The sequence below is a fragment of the Crocodylus siamensis genome, chromosome 4 (assembly GCF_052110815.1).
Source record: "Crocodylus siamensis isolate JL-2025a chromosome 4, ASM5211081v1, whole genome shotgun sequence".
Lineage (NCBI taxonomy): Eukaryota > Metazoa > Chordata > Crocodylia > Crocodylidae > Crocodylus > Crocodylus siamensis.
Genome location: NC_143398.1, coordinates 161,038,764 through 161,059,317, shown reverse-complemented (window position 1 = coordinate 161,059,317; position 20,554 = coordinate 161,038,764). Strand labels below are relative to the sequence as shown.

General features: G+C 51.4%; 1 protein-coding gene across 3 annotated transcripts in view; it reads left to right on the top strand.

Annotated features, from left to right (window-relative positions):
* Nucleotides 1–12,167, top strand: part of SP6 (Sp6 transcription factor) — a 49,177-nt gene extending 37,010 nt beyond the window's left edge. For all 3 annotated transcript variants that reach the window (XM_090044627.1, XM_090044630.1, XM_090044628.1), the window contains exon 2: nt 8,474–12,167. In XM_090044627.1, coding sequence (XP_089900753.1) covers nt 8,474–9,620 — 1,147 coding nt within the window. In that variant the 3' untranslated portion in view covers nt 9,621–12,167. The remainder of the gene's footprint in view (nt 1–8,473) is intronic.
* Nucleotides 12,168–20,554: the final 8,387 nt, after the last annotated feature.

Below are 20,554 nucleotides of genomic sequence, written 5' to 3'. Positions count from 1 at the left end.
CTCCCTGGCCCAATCCTGGTGATTGCAAATTGCTGCTTCCAAGAGCCATGGCAGAGTCAACTGCCTCCTGATCTGGAATGGCCTATAAGCCTGCATATCAGAGGGCCTGGTTCTGCTTCTGTTCACACTGGTGTCAGTCTATTGATTTTACCAGGTTCCCCCCATTCTAGGCTTGGGTAAGTGATGGCAGAATCCATTCCTCACCCTTGCCAAGAGCTCCTTGATGGTTGGTGCCAGCATGGTGACATCAATTTAACTATCTTAGGGCAAGCTCCTGGTGAAATACTGCACAAGCAGACTCGGATGACAGTAAATCACATGAGCGCAACCTCTGCTTCATGCTGATGCGGTGGTGTCTGCGCTGGAACCTTGGTTTGTGCAACTGTATCCCCCCGGGACAGGCAGGGCCTGTTGAATTTCTTTTTCCCCTGCGGATATTAATGGGGAAGCATTGCTGTGGGCTCCGCAGTAGTGTAACACAGAGGAGGGTGCAGTCTGCCACTGGGTTCCTTAGATAGTGTAAGAGTGATGTTGTAGCTGTAAAGGTCCAGAAATGATGTGAGAGGCAAGGATTTCTTAGGGTGATATCTTTTATTGGACCAACTATGTAGCTGAGATGATGTTAGACAGGCTTCTGAATGTGTTCTTTAGCTATTTCAGCTTCAAATCTAAACTGAAAGGACGAGGCCCTGAACAACCCTCTCTGAAGTTACCATGGCTGCATGGACCCCTGGCATACAGGGATTTGGGGGAAGAAAGCAGTAAATACTGAGTGATCTCTACCTCCTTCCCCCCCTACCCAAGAGCAGGTCACCCCTCATGCTCAGAGCAGGGAGCTAGGAACTGCCGCCTTCTCTTTTCAGCGCAGTCCCCAGCTCTCTCCATGACTTTGGACAAATCATTTCTCTTTCTGCGTCATTGTTCCTACCAGTAACATAGTGATCAAGCTTTTAATCCATGCTTCAGAGGGTGCAGGGGAAGGAGTGTAGGGGGATTTATTAGTATTTATTAATTTTTAAGGACCCATTTGTTCAATGATTTATTGAAAGTGAAACTTCACAGGGACGTGTCAGCTTGACAAAATCCAGTACAAAAAAATTGTCAGAAAAAAAGAATTTTGAAATATCCAAAGTGTTCCCTTTCAACATTTCCTTTCTGTTTAAATGATCAAGTTCCATTTCCTAGTTGAAAATATTTGGGTTAGAAGCTTAAGTTAATTTATACTAAAAGAAAATGTGAAAATAAAAGGCGGGGGGGAACGTTAAACATTGGAAATAAAACATTTTGGCATTATTGGCACATTTCAGTTGACCCAGTGTTTGTGGTGTTGAGGCTTGTGAGTGGTTTTGAGATTTCAGGGGAGGTTTGTCCTGATCTGAGTAGGGAAGTATGTTTGTCATCGCAAACATTCTTGCTGGATGGGGGAGTTCTGTGGATTGGTCTGTACAGTGCTTGGCAAATGCTGAGCCCAAGTCTGAGGTAGCATGTGAGGGACATGTCTATGATTGACTTTGATAGGGTGTCACTTGGCTGAATTGGTGTTCTGTTGCCCAGGTGTAAATCTCTATTTCATCTGCAGAGTAACTTCTCCAAAAGGGACAATTCTGGATCTGTCACAGAAGTTAGACAAATGCTTGGGAGGGGTGGTTTAATCAGGGCTGATCTTGCCTTTAACAAAGGGTTTGTGTAGCGCTAGATGACCTCCTGCAAGCCCTGGCAGCCCTATTTTTCTATGATTTTTACGATCACAGCTTGCCTCTCTTCCTGCCCTGCTCCCAAGTCTAGATCCGGTGCAACTCTGGGGCTTGGAGAGAGGGGTAGCAGGAAAAGTGACTGCTTTGCCTTGTGCCTCCCTTGCCACCTGGACATTGGAGTTGACATAGATTCCCTTGTAGCCACATACCCAAGCGTCACCTACTCCCTTTGAAACTGAACCCAGCCCCTAGGGCAGCCCTTGGTGGGCTCTTTCCCTGTGTTTTAAAGCTGTGCCAGGCACTGCGTCCCCTTTAGAGGTGGGCTGGCCTCCTAGGATAGATGCAGTATCCAGGAAGAACAGTCTCCTGGGAAGCAATAGTTGCCTTCGGCTGACAGTGGCTGTGAGTAAGTTTAAAGCAGAGAATTCCCATGGGGTCCCATGGGAGGGCCAGTTGCTGAACTGGGCAGTGTGAGTCTAAGGGAAGTTTGGGTCACTCTGTAGGTATCTCCTGCATAGCTGGGCTCAAAGCCCCCTGGCAGCTGCAACCCTGGGTCTTTTCACACCATGCAGAGGGGAAGGAGTTAGACATACCCTGTTTACAGACCCAGCCCTATCCCTGGGAGTGAAGATCAGTTGAGACCATATCTTCTTGTATACCCACTGCTCCCCAGACAGCTGCAACAGGGATAAGTGGACCTAGTGAAGCTAGTAGTAGTTTGGGGGGTTCCTGGCTTCACTGAAAGCTGGGGATCTTCAACCCCACTCAGGATCAGGCCTTAGGCTGTGCACTAACTGAGGAGGGTCCTGTTTCTCAGTGCTAGGGGAATGACACTGCCGTATCTCCCTAGCTGATTGGTTATTAACCCTTTCCTTACCCCTCCTCACAAGCAGCTGGATGTGCTGGGAAAGCCAGGAGTTAGTTTGGATCCCATCAGGGCCCCTGGATACCTTTCCAACTGGCTCCTTGATTAGCTCCTGGTGGCTTGTCCTAGCCGTCATGTCTTCCCTGCCCAGGTCACTGCTCCATGGAGCCTCTTCCTCCAACAGAACTACTTCATTCAGTCCCTGCATCCCAGGGACCTGTCTGACCTAATTCTAGGTCCATCCAGAAGCTGCTGTCAGCTAGGCCTGGGCCAGAGTGATTAAAGCTCAGCTCCCCTGCCTGTACTGGACAGAGGCTTACTCTCTAAATCTTTCTGGTAGCTGAGATAATACAGCTGATGATTCTGGCCATCCCTCACCCCCCCGCAACCCCAGTGCATGACATGGTTGCAGCCTGGTTTGTGGCAGCACTGGGTGTGGAGTCAAAGTGGCTGCGGGAAGCTCAGACAAAACAATCTGGGGGGCATGAATTTAAAGTAGAAGAGCTATTCTATGCTAACTCGCTGTGTGGTTATTCTGATTCTGTGCGGGGAATAGCATTATGTGCTTTCAAAGGGGGCACAGGACATTTAGAAGTATGTCTGTACTACCGCGACAGGGGTGAGCATGGCTGAGCTGGCTGGAATCTACCTAATCAGGGTAGACATAGGGGACCTGGATATCAGTGTCGGCTGGCTCAGGAGATTGGTATAGCCCGTGAGGTGGTGCCGGTGCATCCTCACTGCTTTTTGGTGTCCCATATAGGGAAGTGTGTCTGTCCACTCCAAGCAGGAGAGTGTGTCTGTCCATCTGCAATCCCAGCCTCAGTGTAGATACATGTCTTGTGATAGCTTCTGCTGTGAACACCGTTGGCTATCCTGTAATAGCTATTTTCCTGTGTACACAAGGCCTGAGGTGGTGAGGATGTTTCCCACACAGTCAGGAGCCTAAGCATAGTCTTAACTTGGAGATGAGGAGGGAGGGAGGCCCTCTGGGTAGGAATTCAGCCCCCGACATCCTTACACTATAGGGGATTCAGCATTTGCATTCAGCCAGTTTACACCCAAAACAGACCCCAGGGAGGACAGACTCAGAGCTGAACTCCTACTGGTGTTGGTGGGGTGGGAGGTGTCCGGTTCTAATGTGGTGTTCAGATTTCAGCACTTGCAAGGACCTCTTTGCTTGGCTGGGCAAGGGTCACCTTTCTCTGAAGGTGAAATAAAAATGTTTTCCAGCTTTGGGCCTGCCTGGGCCCTCTGCTAAATCACATTTCTGCTGTAGAGAGGGAGGGTTTTCTCCCCTTCTGTTGCTGCAGACAAACAGACAGGGTAAACCAGAGAACAGGTCACTGCATACACAGCATTAAACACACTGCTGCAAACAGAGTGACTCCCTTCTGCTGCTTCTATTCCTTCTCTCTTTTCTGGTTATCACCCTTGTGGCCAGGGTACCTGATCCCCAAGGAGTCCTCTTGGGCATCTGATATCACAACAGCAGGCAGCAGCTTTTAGACAGGGTATGGATTTTGAGCTGATGATGCCCCCTTGCTCCTAGTCTAGGTCTTTATTTCTCATCCCTGCTGTGAACTCCCTTTCTGCCCATACCCTGCCAGCACCACTGGTCTTTCCCAGCTCCCCATCTCAGTGCTGTCAGACCTCTCTGATATTTCATTAAAACCCAGTGGTGTCCTGGGCTCCCTCTGTGATGGGCTTTGTGGGTGCCAACCTTTAATCATGGAACCAGGACCTCCCATTGGCTCTGGGGAGGTCCACGGTTTTAATGTCACTATGTCTTTTCTGGACTTGTTCACACCTGGGTCTCTGTTCTAGATGTCTGTCTACCTGGAGCTCAAGGCAAACTAACACCTCCTTTGCGTTCATCCTCTCCCTGAGACACCCTCTAATGCCAATTTCTCCCTGTTTCAGCACTGTTGGCTTCCTCTGCCTCCCATGCTCCTATTTTATAATGTCAGGAGTAGTGCTTAACTGTGATCCCACACATCCATCACAATGCAGGGCACAGTGGGACTGGGGAAGAGGTTCCAGGCCAGGGCTGAGGAGCAAATAAAGTGGACAGAGCTTGTTCTTGTCCTTGGTTGCTGACCTGTATTACTTTGGGTGCTGGGGAAATGGTTTTGTTGTTGGGTCACTCTTGTACAATGCTGGACTATTTGGTTGTGAGTGGTCATTAGCAGGATGGGAAAGATGCCCACCAGGGTTGGGTGTGGAGGCAGCTGAACTGAGAGCTGCCAGGCTCGGTATGGGGCATCTAGATGCAGTCGGTATCTAGACACATGGGCTAGATGGAGGTAGCCACTAAAGTGATGCCGGAGCTGAACCCCAAAGAGGAGGGATGGGAAGTTGAGGGCGGGGGAGCCAGTCCTGGCAGGTGGATTTCAACATTGGGGTGGGGCGCCCTGCCAATGGGGTTTCCACAGATCGGCAGCATGAGTCATGGGCTCCTGGGAAAGGAATGGGGATCCCATCATGTACAGCCAAGGCCCCACACCCCACTCTCAGCCTCTGCAGAGCAAAGTAGAGCAGGGCTAGGAGCAGTAAAATTGGACCAAGGTGAGCTGCTGAAGGGAGCTGGCCATGTACATGCTGGGGAGATGGGGCTGCTTTGGCATGGCTGGAAATGGCCTCTGGGATTCCTGGGATTTTTGCTTTGTCCCTGGTGGTTAGTCTGGTCCTGGCACCCTAGGGCCTGCTGCTGTGACCCTATAAACAAAGTAAAAATCCAGCAGGGCCTGGAGAAAAGATGCATCAAATGGCTGCACCAGATATGTAGAGCATTCAGTTAGTCCCCTAAATTCCCCATGCCAGTATCTGCCTCATCTGTTACCCTGGAGTTGTTGTGAAGACCTCATGCTGCCCTGTTGGTCCAAGCCTAGCTGCTCAGAACCAGCTGTGTAATGGACAGTGTGTCTTTCGGGTTTGTTCATGCCATATTGTATTTCATAGTAATGCTGCTATAACAGAGCAGACCCCTGTGCTGGAGCTGCTGCAGAGAGGGGAACAAGGACGGTCACAGGGATCTGTGGGAAGGGAGCAGGGTTCATTGATTTGTGATGGTGTTGAGTGCTGGCGTCAAACAATTCCAAACCTCTGCCCTGCCTCTACAGACCTCGCAAGGCAACCAGATGCCCAGTCCTGTGTCTCTGGGGTAGCAGCACAGACAAAGTGCGCTATAGAACATCTCCTATGGGAGTGGAAGCCACCACTCTGCCTGATGCTCCTCTAGGATGGGTCTGAGTGAAGACAATGAGAAGAAGGATGATCCAGATATTATCCTGAGGCTTGGGAGAGCTGGGGTCAGTTCCTTAGATGAGATACTCAGTTCCTGACCTGTAAAATGGGATAACAGCTCTTCCCTACCCCGCTGGGTCTGAACATATTAGAGATCTGAGGTGCTTGGATAGGAGTGTGATGAAAGCCAGCTCTTTGCCATTGGAGAGAGCTGCACCTTTGCCCTTGTTCATGCCACTGGAATGCTGCTGATCTACACCTGCATTGGCAAGAGAAGAATAAGGTGTCACCATGCTACGGGCAACAGAGAAAAGTTGAGCTACACATGGTGTCTCCTACCAGAAGGTGCTGTGTTTACACACTATGGCATTAGTTGTCACAAGGAAAAGGGGGGACAGGGAGGAGGCTGCGCCCTAGGATCAGCATCCCAGTCCTGCATATTGTGTTGCAGGCTGCACCTAGTTGTTGCATGTCTGTGGGCTTACAGCAGTTCTGGCAGAAAGTTGCTTGGTGGTTTCCTTACAAGTGGCAGAGAAGAGTGAAATGCCATTACGGCTTCCAGGACCAGCCTAGGGAAAATGGAGGCCTAGGCAATCTTGTATTTTGGCGGCCTTTCTTTGAGTTTAAGAATGTAGTAGTATTAGTGAAATTTCAGAGATAAAAGCCTGAGGGGAGCTGCTGGGCTGGATCAGGAGTCTTGCTTCCCCAAAGCATACCCTGGTGGTGGCCAAGCAGAGCAGGGGATGAAGGGTGAGGGGAGACTCATTTTTTACCAGTCCTGAGGCAAAGAAGGTGAGCAGTGCCAGGCAGATGCCCATGATAATGAGCAGCAGAAACATGAGAAGCAGGTGCTGCTGGCCTGTAGAGCCGTAGGAACTGTAGAGCCAGTCACGGTTGAGGGGTGGTGGGTGCTGCTTGCAGCCCACTTGTGTTACCCTGTCCAGCAGGTAGTGGTGCTTCCTCACCATTGCCAGACCCCGCTGCTGGCCAGCTTCCACCACCACCTCCTCCGCTGCTACAGGTAGGGGGAGAGGCAGAGTCAGGCAGGCAGGGGTGTGGGGCACAGTCTGGCAGGGAGTCAGAGGCAGATGTGTGTGTGGCACCCCCTTGACCATGGAACCCTTGGGGGTCACCCATATCACTCACACATAAGGCTGGCCCTGCCTAAGACACAGGTGTCATACCCTCAGGGGCATTTGGGTATCTAATTCCTATATAGGTGCCCAACTCCCATGGCAATCAATGACCATGGATGTTACCACTGAAAGGATGCTGGCCTAGTCTATACCAGGAGATGCTAGAGGTACCAGCTGTTGTGTCCCAAGCAGTGGCTGTGCTTGCACACAGTCACTGTAATGCCTTGCACCTCCCCTTCATTTACAGTGTTGTCTGACCAGCCAGGGGCTCAGTGGAATTGGGGATGGGAAACAAAGCTTGGCTTGCTTTGGTACATTGTGCATGGGCCAATCCCAGGGACAAGATACCACTGTGGGCCATCTCCTAGGGTTGATCACCCTTGACCAGCCAACGCCTACATGCTGCTCCCATGGGGCTAGGCCTGAGGTGCTGCTAAATGATGCTGATCTGTTTCAGATCCCTTTTCAGAGCCACGAGAACAAAGCTATAAATACCCAGTCAGGTCTCCCCACACCCCTGCCACCCCAGGCCCAGATCAGAGCAGCTCAAGTCACATCCAGCCACAGAGATGAGGAGACTGTAATTACTGTAATCTACTTCCCAGAAGCTGCCTATTAGAGGGGCCTGTCTCCGAATGCCTTTTAGGACGGGAGAATAAACTATATTTAAATCCCCCTTCCACAGAACAGCCTACCCCTGACTTTGTAGGAGCCTCTAAAATACCTTCCGAGTCATCCTGGCTACTTGGCTGGCCCATGAAACCAGTGACAACAGCTGCTAGGTGCTACCCCAGGACAGCCAAGGCCTGAGACAATAGTTCATGCTGTTAACAGGGGGAGAGGGCTGATCTGTTGGCATGAGTTGGTTCTCCTGTTTCAGGAAACCCCCCTCTAGGAAGTAAGCCCTATGTATATTAGGGGACTGAGAGCTGCATCCAACCAGTTAAGTGCAGCTGGTGGGGTGTCACCATGTATTCCTGACCTTATGACATTGACTCCCCACAGTTAGCCCAGCGGGGCAGGATAGCAAGGAAGGTGGGTGACCTAATGGGCTAGGACTTGGGAGACTTTGGGTAAGTTATTTAAGTGCTCTATTTCATTTGCCACACCTGTAACATTGGGAATAATGACCAGGAATTCCTTTTTGTAAAGTGCTTGGAGATTTATGGATGGAGAGAGCTAAGTATTGTTACTGCAGCACAGTCTGTGCCTCTTCAGTGTAGCTGATGTAAGACAGGAGCACTTCCAGGCAAAATTTGTCCCTGGAATAGATCTGCTGACTTCAATAGAGCAAGGTTAGTCATGCATTTGACTTCTTGTGCCTTGGAAGGTGCTCTGGGCAGAGGGGGACTCCATAGTATCTCAGCCCCTGATGAACAAGTGGTCTTGATGTGAACTCTGTCACTCCAACTCATCTCTGGGACCGGGGAGGAAAGGGGAACTTTGGCCTGTTCCAAGGAAAGAAGGCAATGGTTTAATATTGAAGGAAGGGAAATGTGTGAGTTCTCACAGTATTTGTCTTCTCCCTCCAGGTCTGTCTGGGCTGCCTTGCTGCTTTGGAGTTCGGCAATGATAACAGCTGTCTGTGGCTCTCTTGGCAATCAGCACTCGGATACACCTTGTGCCTCCCCCACCCACCTGGACTTGCAGCCGCTGCAGACTTACCAGCCTCACGTCAGCTCTGAGGCAGGAGGTGACTTCTCCTCTCTCCAGCCCCCGGAGCTCCCACATCTGCCCTTGGTGGTCCCTGACATAGAGTTCTCAGCCACCCCTAGCTATGACCTGCATGGCTCTTCACGAATAGACTTGGACAGTGACAACCCGCTGGCTCCCAGCTCTTACTCAAAGCTCCTGCAGACACCTCCTGAAATGGCTCACCACTATGAGCCCTGGTTCAGGCCCTCACACCCCAGCAATGCTGCTGAGGACAGCAGCGTGAACCCCTGGTGGGACCTCCATGCTGGATCCAGCTGGATGGACCTTCAGCATGGTCAAGGTGGCCTCCAAGCACCAGGCCACACGGGGGGACTCCAGCCTGCACTGGGGGGCTATGGCTCCACCGAGCACCAGCTCTGTGGCCCCCCTCACCACCTTTTGCCCTCAGCCCAGCACCTGATGGGCCAGGAAGGGGTCAAACAACTTGAATCTCCACAGGATCCCCATGTTCTCGAGCAGGCCATGGACAGCACTGCTAGGCCAAAGAGCTCGAGACGATCCATGCCACGGAGCTCTGGTCAGGCTGTGTGCCGCTGCCCAAACTGCCAGGAAGCTGAGAGGGTAGGACCATGCCCGGATGGTACCAAGAAGAAGCACCTTCACAACTGCCACATTCCTGGCTGTGGCAAGGCTTATGCCAAGACATCCCACCTGAAGGCCCACCTGAGGTGGCACAGTGGGGACCGCCCCTTTGTCTGCAACTGGCTCTTCTGCGGCAAGCGCTTCACCAGGTCTGACGAGCTCCAGAGACACCTCCAGACCCACACAGGCACCAAGAAGTTCACCTGCCCCGTGTGCAGTCGGGTCTTCATGAGGAGTGACCACCTCAGCAAACACATGAAGACACATGAAGGCACCAAGGAGGGGGCAGAAGGAGAGGGGAAGGGTGGGGCGGACCTTCCAGGGAAAGGGAAGCGAGAGCCTGATGCCGGAGGCTCCAGCACCATCACCCAGCCCAACTGAGCCCCTGCCCTCACCAAGACGTCCCTGCCCTGCTCTGGTGCCATGTGAGGGGTGCTCCCTACTTGCTGCCTTACCTTCCAGCCGGTTGTACATGGGACTGGTTGTACACGGCTGTCCCCTCCGAGAAAGTGGTTATTTATTCTATTGGGGAAAAAGGAACCTATCACGATACGGTGGGTGGCTTCTCCCTCCCGTGGGGGTGGTGGAGGGGGAATTTCAGGGAGGGTCCACCCTCTGATCTAACAGAGTGAAGCTTTGGGGCTGGTCTCCAGACTGGATCCTGGAGGGTGGGTAAGGGCGAGGCTGGATGGGAGGGGATCATTCTTACTTGAAGGATCTCAGTTGGGGGACTGTGCTGAAGGGCAGCAAAGAGGGGCCCCAGCAAAGCAACGGGTGGAGGGATGCTTCCTTCATACAAGTCCTTGGCCACAGGCTCCAGATTTTGATACATCCCCTCCCCTGCACATAGGAGAGGGGTCAGAATCCAAAGCTGGGGATTTGCGAGTCAGGCTTAGCTTGCAGAAAAGGCAGGTGCTCTCATCTCAGTCCTCCCCTACCATTCCCTTGCCACCCTCCTTCACCTACCACCCCCCATCCTCACCTCTTTTCTTTCCCTACCCAGCTACACATACAGGTGAAATGACCCTGCTGATCCTTTCACAACTTCCCATTTGTTCCATGCCACCCTGCCTGGGCAGATCACAGAAGCTGGCTTCTGCCCTGAGGTGGTTTCACTCCTGTTTCTCTCTCTCTCTCTCTCTCTCTCTTTCTTTCTCTCTCTCGGGCCATGGAAGCTTCCACACTCCAGAAACCTTTTGGCCTCTGTGTATTTTGTGCTGCTACAACTTTTGGCACAAGGGAAGTTGTTTGGAAGGAACATCAATCAGGACCTGAAGCAGCTAATGCCCTTCCCTCTTGCAGAACCTGCCCCGACAGGTCTGGGGCGAAAGGGGAGAATCAAACAACAATGGCTTGGGAACAGCTTGTTAAAAACAGCTTACCTTCAAGGGAGGCCCCTGGAGCTGGGGACTGGAGGGGACTTCCATGGCTTGATGGAGGGCTCTGCTCCCCATCAGAGATCCACCCTTTACCCTCCTCAGTGAAGGAACATCCTCCACTCAGAGTTGTTTCAGGCAGAGCTGTTGCCTACCCTGTGAGTGGCAGTGCTAGGGTAAGGAGGGTAAGATGGTCCAACTGTAATCCAGCTGCATTACTGCTTTGTAAGCTCCAGTGGGTATCCATCTAGGGCACAGGTTTACAGCTGGTATAAACCCATCAGAGTCAATGGAGTTGCACCTGCTCATGCTGGGCTTGGCCAGTCCTCTTTTAACAGCTCAGCCTTTTCTTTCTTGACCCTTCCCAAGGGTCTCACCAGCTGCCCCCACCTGCTGCTGCTCCTGTGGCAAGTTGTGGAGGAATTCCCTTAAAAGTGAAGGGATCTAAACCTGTAGACCTTGGGGTGCATTACGTAAGGGATCTTCTCAAAAGCTCAGGACGCCTGGAATGGATCTCTTGAGTGGAGGGGAGGGGTGCTATGCTATCTTTGCCCTCTACTGCTTGTGGCTATTTTGGGGGGACCCCAGGAACAACGATGGGGAGTGGTGGCAAGGGGTTGATGACTTCAGTCAAGGTTGGTGTGAAGAAATCTTCTGAAGGCAGGGGTGGGGGTGAAGCCAGAGAATTGGCAGGTGGATGAAAACTCTCCCCCCACCTCCAAGCATCCAGCGACATCATAGGATTCAGGGGTTCTGGTTCCAGCTAGAGGGGTGGGGGCCATCTTGTAGTGGGAAGACATCCATCTGAGTCTTCCTCAGGGACAGGGCAGAAGCAGTGATGAATCAGCTGGGCATGGGGAGTGTCACTGTGGGGCAGGGATGGGGGGAAGCCCCCAGGGTGAGTTGAGTGAGTTGCACAATGGGCTGGTCTTTGAGCAATTGCCCAATGCACACACCTGCTCCTTTCCCACACCCACCCCTCTCCAGGCTGTCACTCGCTCTCCCTTGGGGGAGCTCACGCTGGTGAGGGGGAGGTGAATGGTTGCACCAGGAAGCCCGTGGAGCAGGCAGCAGCAAGATTCCGATCCTATGGCCCAATCCTGTGGGGCTGGGGAGGGAGGGGAATGGCTGGGCACCATCTATCTCTCTCCCCAGCCCAGGCAGGGAGTTGGGTTTTTTTGCACTGGAAGATGAATCCTGGCTTCTCTGAGCCTGTACCTTGCACTCCAGCTGTATTTATTGAATGCCTAGATTATTTCTGATGGGGAAGCTGATACCCTTGCATTGGGAAACATCCCTTGACTTTCTTTTCCTTCCCCTGGTCCTGTGTGGAAGAGTTAATCAAGCCAGGAGTTCACCACGAAGGAGACAAGGAGACGTTGTTTTTCCCCTCTCTCATCCTCTGACTTGACTTCTTATTTTTTAATTAAGTCATGGGTGTTTCCTACCATTATCTTTGTTCTAGACATCCACGGCACCTTCCAACAAATGCACCTGCCTTTTCTGCCCATAGCAACGTAATGGGGGAAGGGCAGAATCCAGGGATGTGAGATGAGGGGGGAGGGTGGGTCTTTGGGGGTGAGATTTGGGGTGAAGTCTTAAAACACAGATGGGTCTAAATTCCAAATCTTGCAGGAAGGTCTGCAGCTGGTATCAGTCGGTGCTACTCTGTGGATTGCGCTAGCTGGGAATCTGGCCCTGGAGATGTACTTTGAGCCGGATATCATAGTTTGAACCATCACATCACTGGGGGAATGTGATTCCATTGCAGACCTGAATTTGGAGACTGAAACAGGTTTTAAATTCAGGAGTGACTGGATCTTAATGGAGTTGGGGAGAGATCTTCAGGACCATCAGAGTATGAGCTAACACTTTATTTTAGACTATTTTATTGTTAATAATTATTAATTATTATTATTATTATAATTGTTATTATTAAGGTGAAGCCAGGCTTTGCCAGTCAGGAGGATGAAAACAGAGCTGACGCTCATGCAGTGTGTACCTGGGGTGGGCTGACTGGCCAGTTGTGCTTAGTAATGGTCCCAAGGACCTATCGCTGTCTCCAGCCCTGCCTGAGCTGGGGTCTGAACACTGTTGTCTTGAGACTTGTTGACAACATAAGTTGGGGGAGGCTGGACAATTTGCAAAGGGGTTGTGAGCTCTCTCTAGCAGTGGGAGGCAGCGAGGCTGAGCCAGAGGGGAGTCACTGTGTAAGGCTGTAAGAACGGTTCTCCACTCTCTAGCACAGTTTCCTTGACAAGTGAGCACAGGGGCTTCTCACCCCTCAGTCAAGTCTGACAGTTGTTTGAGCCAGATTCCCTGTGTATTCATGTAATAGCTCAAAGAATCATACCACCTCTTAAGATTACTGTCCATTTAAGGTTTTTACCAGTGACTGAAGCAACTGAGGTACATAACAAATTCAGAGCAAACGGCACCAGTGCAAAAATAGATGCACCAACCAGAAATAAAATCCTCTTATGGATTGCTGCAAGGCAGAGCAGGGACCAAAAGGAGATGAGAGATGCCTGCCTGTGCAAAACACTGGGGGACATATTCACCCCCTGCTAATATTGGGAATCAGTGTGGGCCCCCTCAATTTTTAAATTTCCCTCCTTGTAAATTTCAGGAAGATGATTTTCTGGGTAGAGGATGAAATTGGTGACTATTCACATTCCTCAGTGAAAATCCAAACCCTTCCAAGCCTGGCTAAAGTCAGAGCATCATGCTCTGCCTCTCTCCAGGCGGGTCACACAGAGACTGTGCTACAGTCCTGCTAGTAATGGACCACAGTAGGGGTGGCCATTTATGTAGGTAGCAAAAGCTGTGTTGATTTAGATCTAGGTTCACTGTGTCCCATCCCCAGAATCATGCCTGGGGGAACAGGGTTTCTATCTAGGATGCCAGATATAGTCTGTCTCTGTCAATCCCAGAATCCTGTTGAATTTTGAGTGAGTTTATATCTGGATCCAAACATTTATACCCATGGTCTCTGGGTTTGATCCTGTGAACCCAATGGGAGTTGGACTAGGCATCCACCATGCCTGTAGCTGCTGGCCTGTTTGCCATCCATCATCTGTGCCCCAGCAGATGTTTTGGCCTAGGGCCGTGGCCTGCCTGTGGCATGGTGCTGAGACAGAGTGAACACTGCCACTGACACCATCCATTCACCTGAAGGGGACACTGTGGATCATCTGCTCAGGGCATTCAAAGAGGAACCCCAGGAGCAGCATGGCCCAACACACAGTATTCAGCATGGCCCATAGTAGAGGCTTGTTCCAGGTCTGATAGTGTAGCACAGAAGTAGAACTAGAGGAAGCAATTTAATGTTGGGCAGCATCAGGGAAGTCCATAGAATTTTGTTGGAGAACATGCAGCATGCTGACGGGTTCATGGGAGACAGCCATTTCTGTCTATGTGAGCCGCTCAGGCAGGGTCCTTGAGACAACAATGGCCTTTGAGTGTTGGGGTGGTTCTTGGCTGCTAGGTTGAGCTGATCAGAGCTTATTTGTCTCCCTCTACAACTCCATATCTCCCCTAAAGGAGCTGTCCAGCCTATGTATGGCAGATGGAGGAGCAGATCCTGCTAGTGAATAGACCCTGGTCCAAAGGGGCAGATACAGCCATTTACTGGCCTTTGCTGTGCTGGGGACATTGAGCAGTTCAGATGGGAAAGCCACAGCAGGGCAATGGGAGAGGAGGATTTCAGCAGTAGCCTCCCTCCCTGCTGCCTTCCTTGCAGTAAGAATGGCTCAGAGCCCAGCCCCCTCCTAGTCATGCCTTTAATTTATGGGACAGTGAAGGCAGTAAAACTGGGTGGGGAGGGACTGAGCCATGACGAGCTTGCTCCCTGGCCCCCACCCACCAAAACCAGTCCAGCCTGCTGCACTGTAAGGATTCTGGGAGGGGTTTGCCTAGGCTGATCCCCAGAACTGGCTTGTCCACGTATTTTCCAACTCCATGGTCCCCCCCACCCCCACCCCCCAGCAATGTGTCTACCCATATAAGGGATGGCCAGGTCATGTATCAAGCTGCTTGGAAGGGGACCATCACTGTCTGGATTTCAGGGCATATGTCAGTCCCAGTCAGATGAAGGCAAAGGAATTTCTCTTCCCAGGGCAGAGTATGAGTTAGTTGATATGTTATAGGGCAGTTGACATCAGAAACTAGTGGAGAAAGGAGGTCTGGTTAGATGGGCCCATTGTGGCACGAAGGGGAGAATGCTGGACTAGCTGAGCACACTGGTTTGATGGGGGGAGGGGAGGTGGTACTAGGTTAGAGAGGCATTGATTTGAGCTGATGTGACATTGAGGTGGAGATACTGGATCAGAAGGGCCCACTGGCCAGATCTGACATGGCAGGGGAACAGAGATACAGAGCTAGAAGAGTTAATAGTCAGATCTGGTGTGGTAGGAAGGTGAGTATAGTCTATTAGGTGGACCTCTGCCAGATCCAGTGTGATGGGCAGGCAGGGATACTGAGATAGATGGGTGAAATGGACAACTCTGGTGATGTAGGGTGGCAGAGATAGTGGGTTAGATGGGCTTGTTAGTTAGGTCTGATGGATCAAAGAGACAAAGATACTGGGCTAAAGGTGTGACAGGAGATGAGACACCGGATAAATGGGTTCCCCAGCCAGTTCCCATAGAGCAGTGCCCAAGTATAGAGGACGGGGTTTGTGATGAGCGACATTCCCTCTAGTCTGTTTACATGCTCCTGGGAGGGGAATGGGAGGCCTGGGTGACTAGGAAGGCCTAATGCTGGATATGGGAGGCAGAAAGAGGTTGCTCCCACAGTTCTCCTGGGCTAGTTTGATTCCCTGGTGGGGATCACTGGCAAGAAACATGGAGTCCTGGGCTGCTTTTCTGTCTCTCAAGCTGTTTGTGTAGGAGCCCCATAGATGAAACAATGTAGGATTCTTTACTGCTGTGAAGAGAATGGGGCAATAGCTGGTGTTTTGTACCATAATAAAGTTGTGTGTTTTCCACCTGTGTGTGTGCGCCTCCCCTGCTGTGTGTATCTCCCCCCTTGTGCCCTGACCTAGTTTAATGAGGCAAGGGAATGATGAGAAAGCCTCCCTGAAGCACTAGTTCATGAGGCAGGGAGCTGGCTCTGGTGGGGCCAACCTCCTTATCCCCCAGTCACCCCTTCCCCAGCACAGGGAATGGGTCAGTGTCCAGTGCCAGAGCCTAGGGATGCTTCTGCTGCTGCAGGGAGAGGTCAAGTCCATTTCACTCTTGAGGTGGTAACCCTCTGCCCATCTCCATCCAGACATCTCTAAACCTTCTGCAGGCCTTCAGGGTTGAATCCTCACAGAGCCCTTTTGAGAGGCCCAGGACAAGGTAACCCCATTTTGCAAGCAGACGAGCAACTCTGTAAAGTAGGAATTGTTTTTTACAAAAAGGACACCAAAAATATGCAGTGTCCAAAGTTAAACCAAGTGCAAAAGAGGACCCAGAAGTCCTGGCTTTTAGGATCCTTCTACCTACAACACAATTCCCTCCTAGAGCCCAACAGAGAATCCCAAAGTTCTGGGTCCTGGTCCCCTTCTCCACATATGAGACCACCTTCCTCCTACATTACAGCTGAGACCTCAGGACTCCTGATTCATAAGTCCCTTGCCCTAGCCTTTAGACCTCCTCCCTCTCCCAGATCCAGACAGACCATCCAGAAATCTTGGCTCTAGGCCCTCTGTTCCAGCCCCAGCCAGGAAGAGGAGCCCTGGCTCTCAGTCCATTCTTCTAACCGTTGGGTCTAGAAACAGCCCCGATTCCCACTATTTCAGAATTATTTGGGTAGAGCAGCTGGGTTTCTTTTCCTGACTTCATCCTGTCCCAAGTGTGCATACAGCACTTTGCATCATAGCCTCCAGGCTCGAGGTTTACCTAGTACTGGTGGTGCCTAATAAAAATAACCCCAGAGAAGATGGGAGAAGCCTGCAACTTTAGGGAAGTGCTGACCATTTTATTCTTTTCCTTATTCATTTTATTCTTACCTCCCCCCAGACATTCCTGATCCCCTCCCCCCGCTGCATTTGCAAGTCCAGATCCAGGGGGATGGAATCAATCATCCCAGGCCTCTCAGAAGCACGATTGACTTCAATGCACTTCCTCACCTTGGCACTGACTGCAGGATCTAAGTGTGTGTACAGCTGCCTCCCAGGGGTGAAATATAGAAAAGAAGGCAACCAACCCCTGGAGAAGGGAGACACGTGAGCAAGTACTTGCTGTCTATTCTTCTGCTGTGTTCACAGCAGCAGGATCTGACCTTTTTGGAGGGGAGTCCACCCCTGATGCCACCTGCCCCCCATGACTGTTAGCACTAAGCAGTAGCCATAGGCTGCCTTAGGCCTCGGCTTTCGTTCCCTTTCTGGCCCCAGCCTTCTTCCGTGGCTGCTCCACATGGTTTGTCATCTGAGGGAAGGAAGCATTGCTCACCAATGTCAAACAGGTCGGGCTTCATACCACAGATCAGGCATGATGAAATGGGACGCTGCTCCACAGCCCCATCACAGCCACTGCAACACTCCTTCCTGGCATTGCTGCTGCTGTCAATCATGCTCAGTAAATGGATGCTGGCCCCAATCCTGGATCCCATGGCATGAGTGCCACAGGCTGGGCAGAGTTATAATAATTTATTTTGAGTGAATAATCTTATAACAGAGGTGCTCAACCCCTGGCCTGTGGGCCAGATTCAACCCCTGGTGCCAGGTCATCTGGCCTGTGGGGTTTCCCACAGGTATCATCATTCCCCTGCTGCCAAATATCCAGACACATAGCTGCAGGGGTGAGGGGTCCAATCCCAGTGCACAGGATCCTAGCAGAGTGGCACAGGGCCCCGGGTTCCAATCCTGGCACATGGGGCTGGTGTGGTATCTGATCTGGCCCATGGATCTGCCCCACACCACTCCTCTGGTCTCCAGGGGCAGATGATTGAACACTGCTGTCTTAGAACATGGAGGTACTGCCCACATTCCAGGGTGCTAGGTGCTGTACATACATAAACTAGGAGATACTCCCAGCACCAAAGAGCTAAGAGTTTGAAGCAGTAAGGCAGACAAAAGGTGGGTGAAACAAAGCCGCACAGCGCAAGTAATTTGCTCAAGGTTACATAGCAGGTCAGTGGCAGAGCTGGGCATAGAATCTGGTCTCCTGAGTCCCAGTCCAGTGCCTTGTTCATTGTGCACCCTATTTAGCCAGAGAGACCTACCCAAACACTTTCACTTTTGGATGGTATTTGGTCTAGCAAAACCAGCATAAAGAATCACCCAGAACAGCCATTTTGAATCTTGACCACAGTAAGAGGCTCCAGTACTGATATATCTGAGCTTAGCAAAATGTCCCCACAATCAGGAATGAGCATGCTCTAGTGGAGAGTGCTAAGCAGGAAGCAGGACACCTGGAGTCTAGTCCCAGTTTTCCCCTTGGCCAGCTGAATGACCTTTGAAGATGCCCCATCACCTCCTCATGGCTCAGTTTCCCCACCTGAACAGTGGGAACAATGCCACTGACTTTTGTTGTCTAGTGCTTCACAATTTTACTAACAAAATGCACCAACGATGATTATTTTCTATTCCTGGCTCCTAGCTTTTGTCTGTGTTATTCAGCCTATGGGCTCTGTGGTGCAAGGCCTCTCCTTCTGTGTGCGCTTAGACAGCACCTGGGGCAATGAAATGCCAATCCCCTTATCTTTATGGCGGGGTGGAGCTGCTCTGTCCTGGGGACTACACGGACATACAGCCCAAGGCAGCCCTAAGGAATCTCAGAAGCCCACAACCCTCATATGAAGTGGGAGAAGGGAGGCATTCTTGTCTGATGTTGGAGTTGAGAACCTGAGGCACAGAGTGGTTAAGTGGAGGTCCCAAGGTCACACAGGTCCTCTGTGGCAGCTCTAGGAAAAGAACTCACCATCCATTGCCATAACCGTGAGGCTGACCTTTCACTCAGCTGGCTGGATCAACTGTCTGTCTAATAAAACAGCTTTGGAGTGTTCAACTTATCAGGGGCAAGTGATGTCCTTTGATGTCCAGTTAGTCTCGTCCCCCTGCCATTGCTGACATCCCCATGATGAGTCAGTTTTATGCATGAGCTGAAAAATCCTGGCAGCAGTCACTGAATAGTCATCATCATTGCAGATTCCTAGTACAGTAACAGCTGGCCTAAAACTAGCAGATCTGGTCCAGAAGGATCCCAGTGTGCTCTGTTCACAGGGAGCACTTTACCCACTGGTAAAATGCAGCTTCCTCTGGGGTGGAGCATAGCAGTGGTTTGAAAAGTGTACAGCCATACCATGTCACACAGTGAAGGATAATGTAGCTGATTGAAATACCAAGGGAGAATGTATGGGGGTTAAATGGAATGACCCCAGGTGGAATTTGGTTTGGATTAAGCTCTTGTTAAATGAGCACCTTTGGTAGATATCCCACAAAAAGAAACACACAGGCCTGTGAGCAGCCAGAGAACAGCTCTGTTGCACTATGTGCTGTTGGAGGTGTTTTCCCCCACAGCCGAATATTTACATTTGCAACTGAAAAGGAAGGGGTGTCTGTGCTGGGAACAGCCTGTCTGGGCATGGCTCAGGCATTTTTTCTCTGCACCCTGCTCTCTCTACTGACCTGCATTCTTCCCCTGAGCTATTCAGATGGGGCCCCAGCAAAACCAGCTGGTCCCTTTCTGAGCCCTACATTCATCACAGTGAAGCCAAGCAACCCCCTTGGGCTGTCACTGCCTGGTACCCAGCAGGCAGTGATTGCTAGACCACTACAAAGCCAGCCAGGAGGGTTGTTGAGAGACCTTACCTGGGTGGCAACAGACCAATTGCTGCCTTTTAGTCCCCGGAGGCAGATCAGTCCGTCGGTCTGTCTGCCCATTGCAACATTAACCACTCTTTGGATGCAAGTCAAGACAGGTACATATGGTTGTGGCTATTCAGGGCAGAGAGTGGGAAGGGATTTGTCGAGACCAGGATCAGTGTAAGCCACTTTCTCTGGGGTTTGGGCCACAGTTATCCAAATCACAGCTAGTGGGTATTGTGATTCCTGGGCATACGAGGCAGAGCCATGGGCTCTGGTCCCAACACTAGGTGAGAACCCCTTTCTTGTAGAATGGGCCAAGAGGGTGCTAGCAGCGAGCTCAACCCATCCATCACCCCCTACCTTCTTGCCTACAGCGGAACTACCCTAACAAATCCCTGTGAGGAGCCAGGCCTGCCTTGGTTAGCTCCCAGACCTGAAAAGGGGCCAGGAATTAGGGATCAGTCTTGCCCCCTGCCACAGCCCTGAAGTGGAGACACCCAGTATCTGACACGGAGATCTGGAGCAGAGGGAGCCTGGCCTGGCAGAACCGGCCTCAGGGGAGGGGAAGCAATGGGATGAAATAGCAATGAATGAGTTATGGGGCTAGAGGCAAGAAGCAGGCCACAGAGCCAGTGAGTCCGGTTCTCTGCTAAGCGTCTCTTCCTCACTTTCTCCACCCTCCTCCAGCTTCTCTCTCTCTCTCTCTTGCTGTTGTTTGCAGCCATCTGGATACTTTCCTGTGTGTCTCTGGCCTACATCAAGGCTGGCATGAGAGGATGCGATACTCATCGCCCAGCCTGGAGGCCAAATCCACAGGGATGGGAATGACAGTGTACTTTGCAAAGCAGGCCTACCTTGGTTGGCAAGCAGGTGTGACAAAGCCAGTGTAACTTGCACTGATCTGGGGCATGCTACACAGCCGTGACACCCACTGCAGTGTGCGGGGGTGAGGAAAGGGACAAAGCTGGAGAAACGACTCTAAAGACGGTGGGAGAGAATGCAGCTGCCCACACCCTGCCCTCCAGCCTCTGGCCAATGCAACCAGGCTGCACTGCAAATGAGAGCAGAGAAATGGGGTGAGAGAAAACCCTGAGAGAATTCCATCCGTCCCCCCCAGGGCTTCCCATGGCACCTGTTCCCAAGGG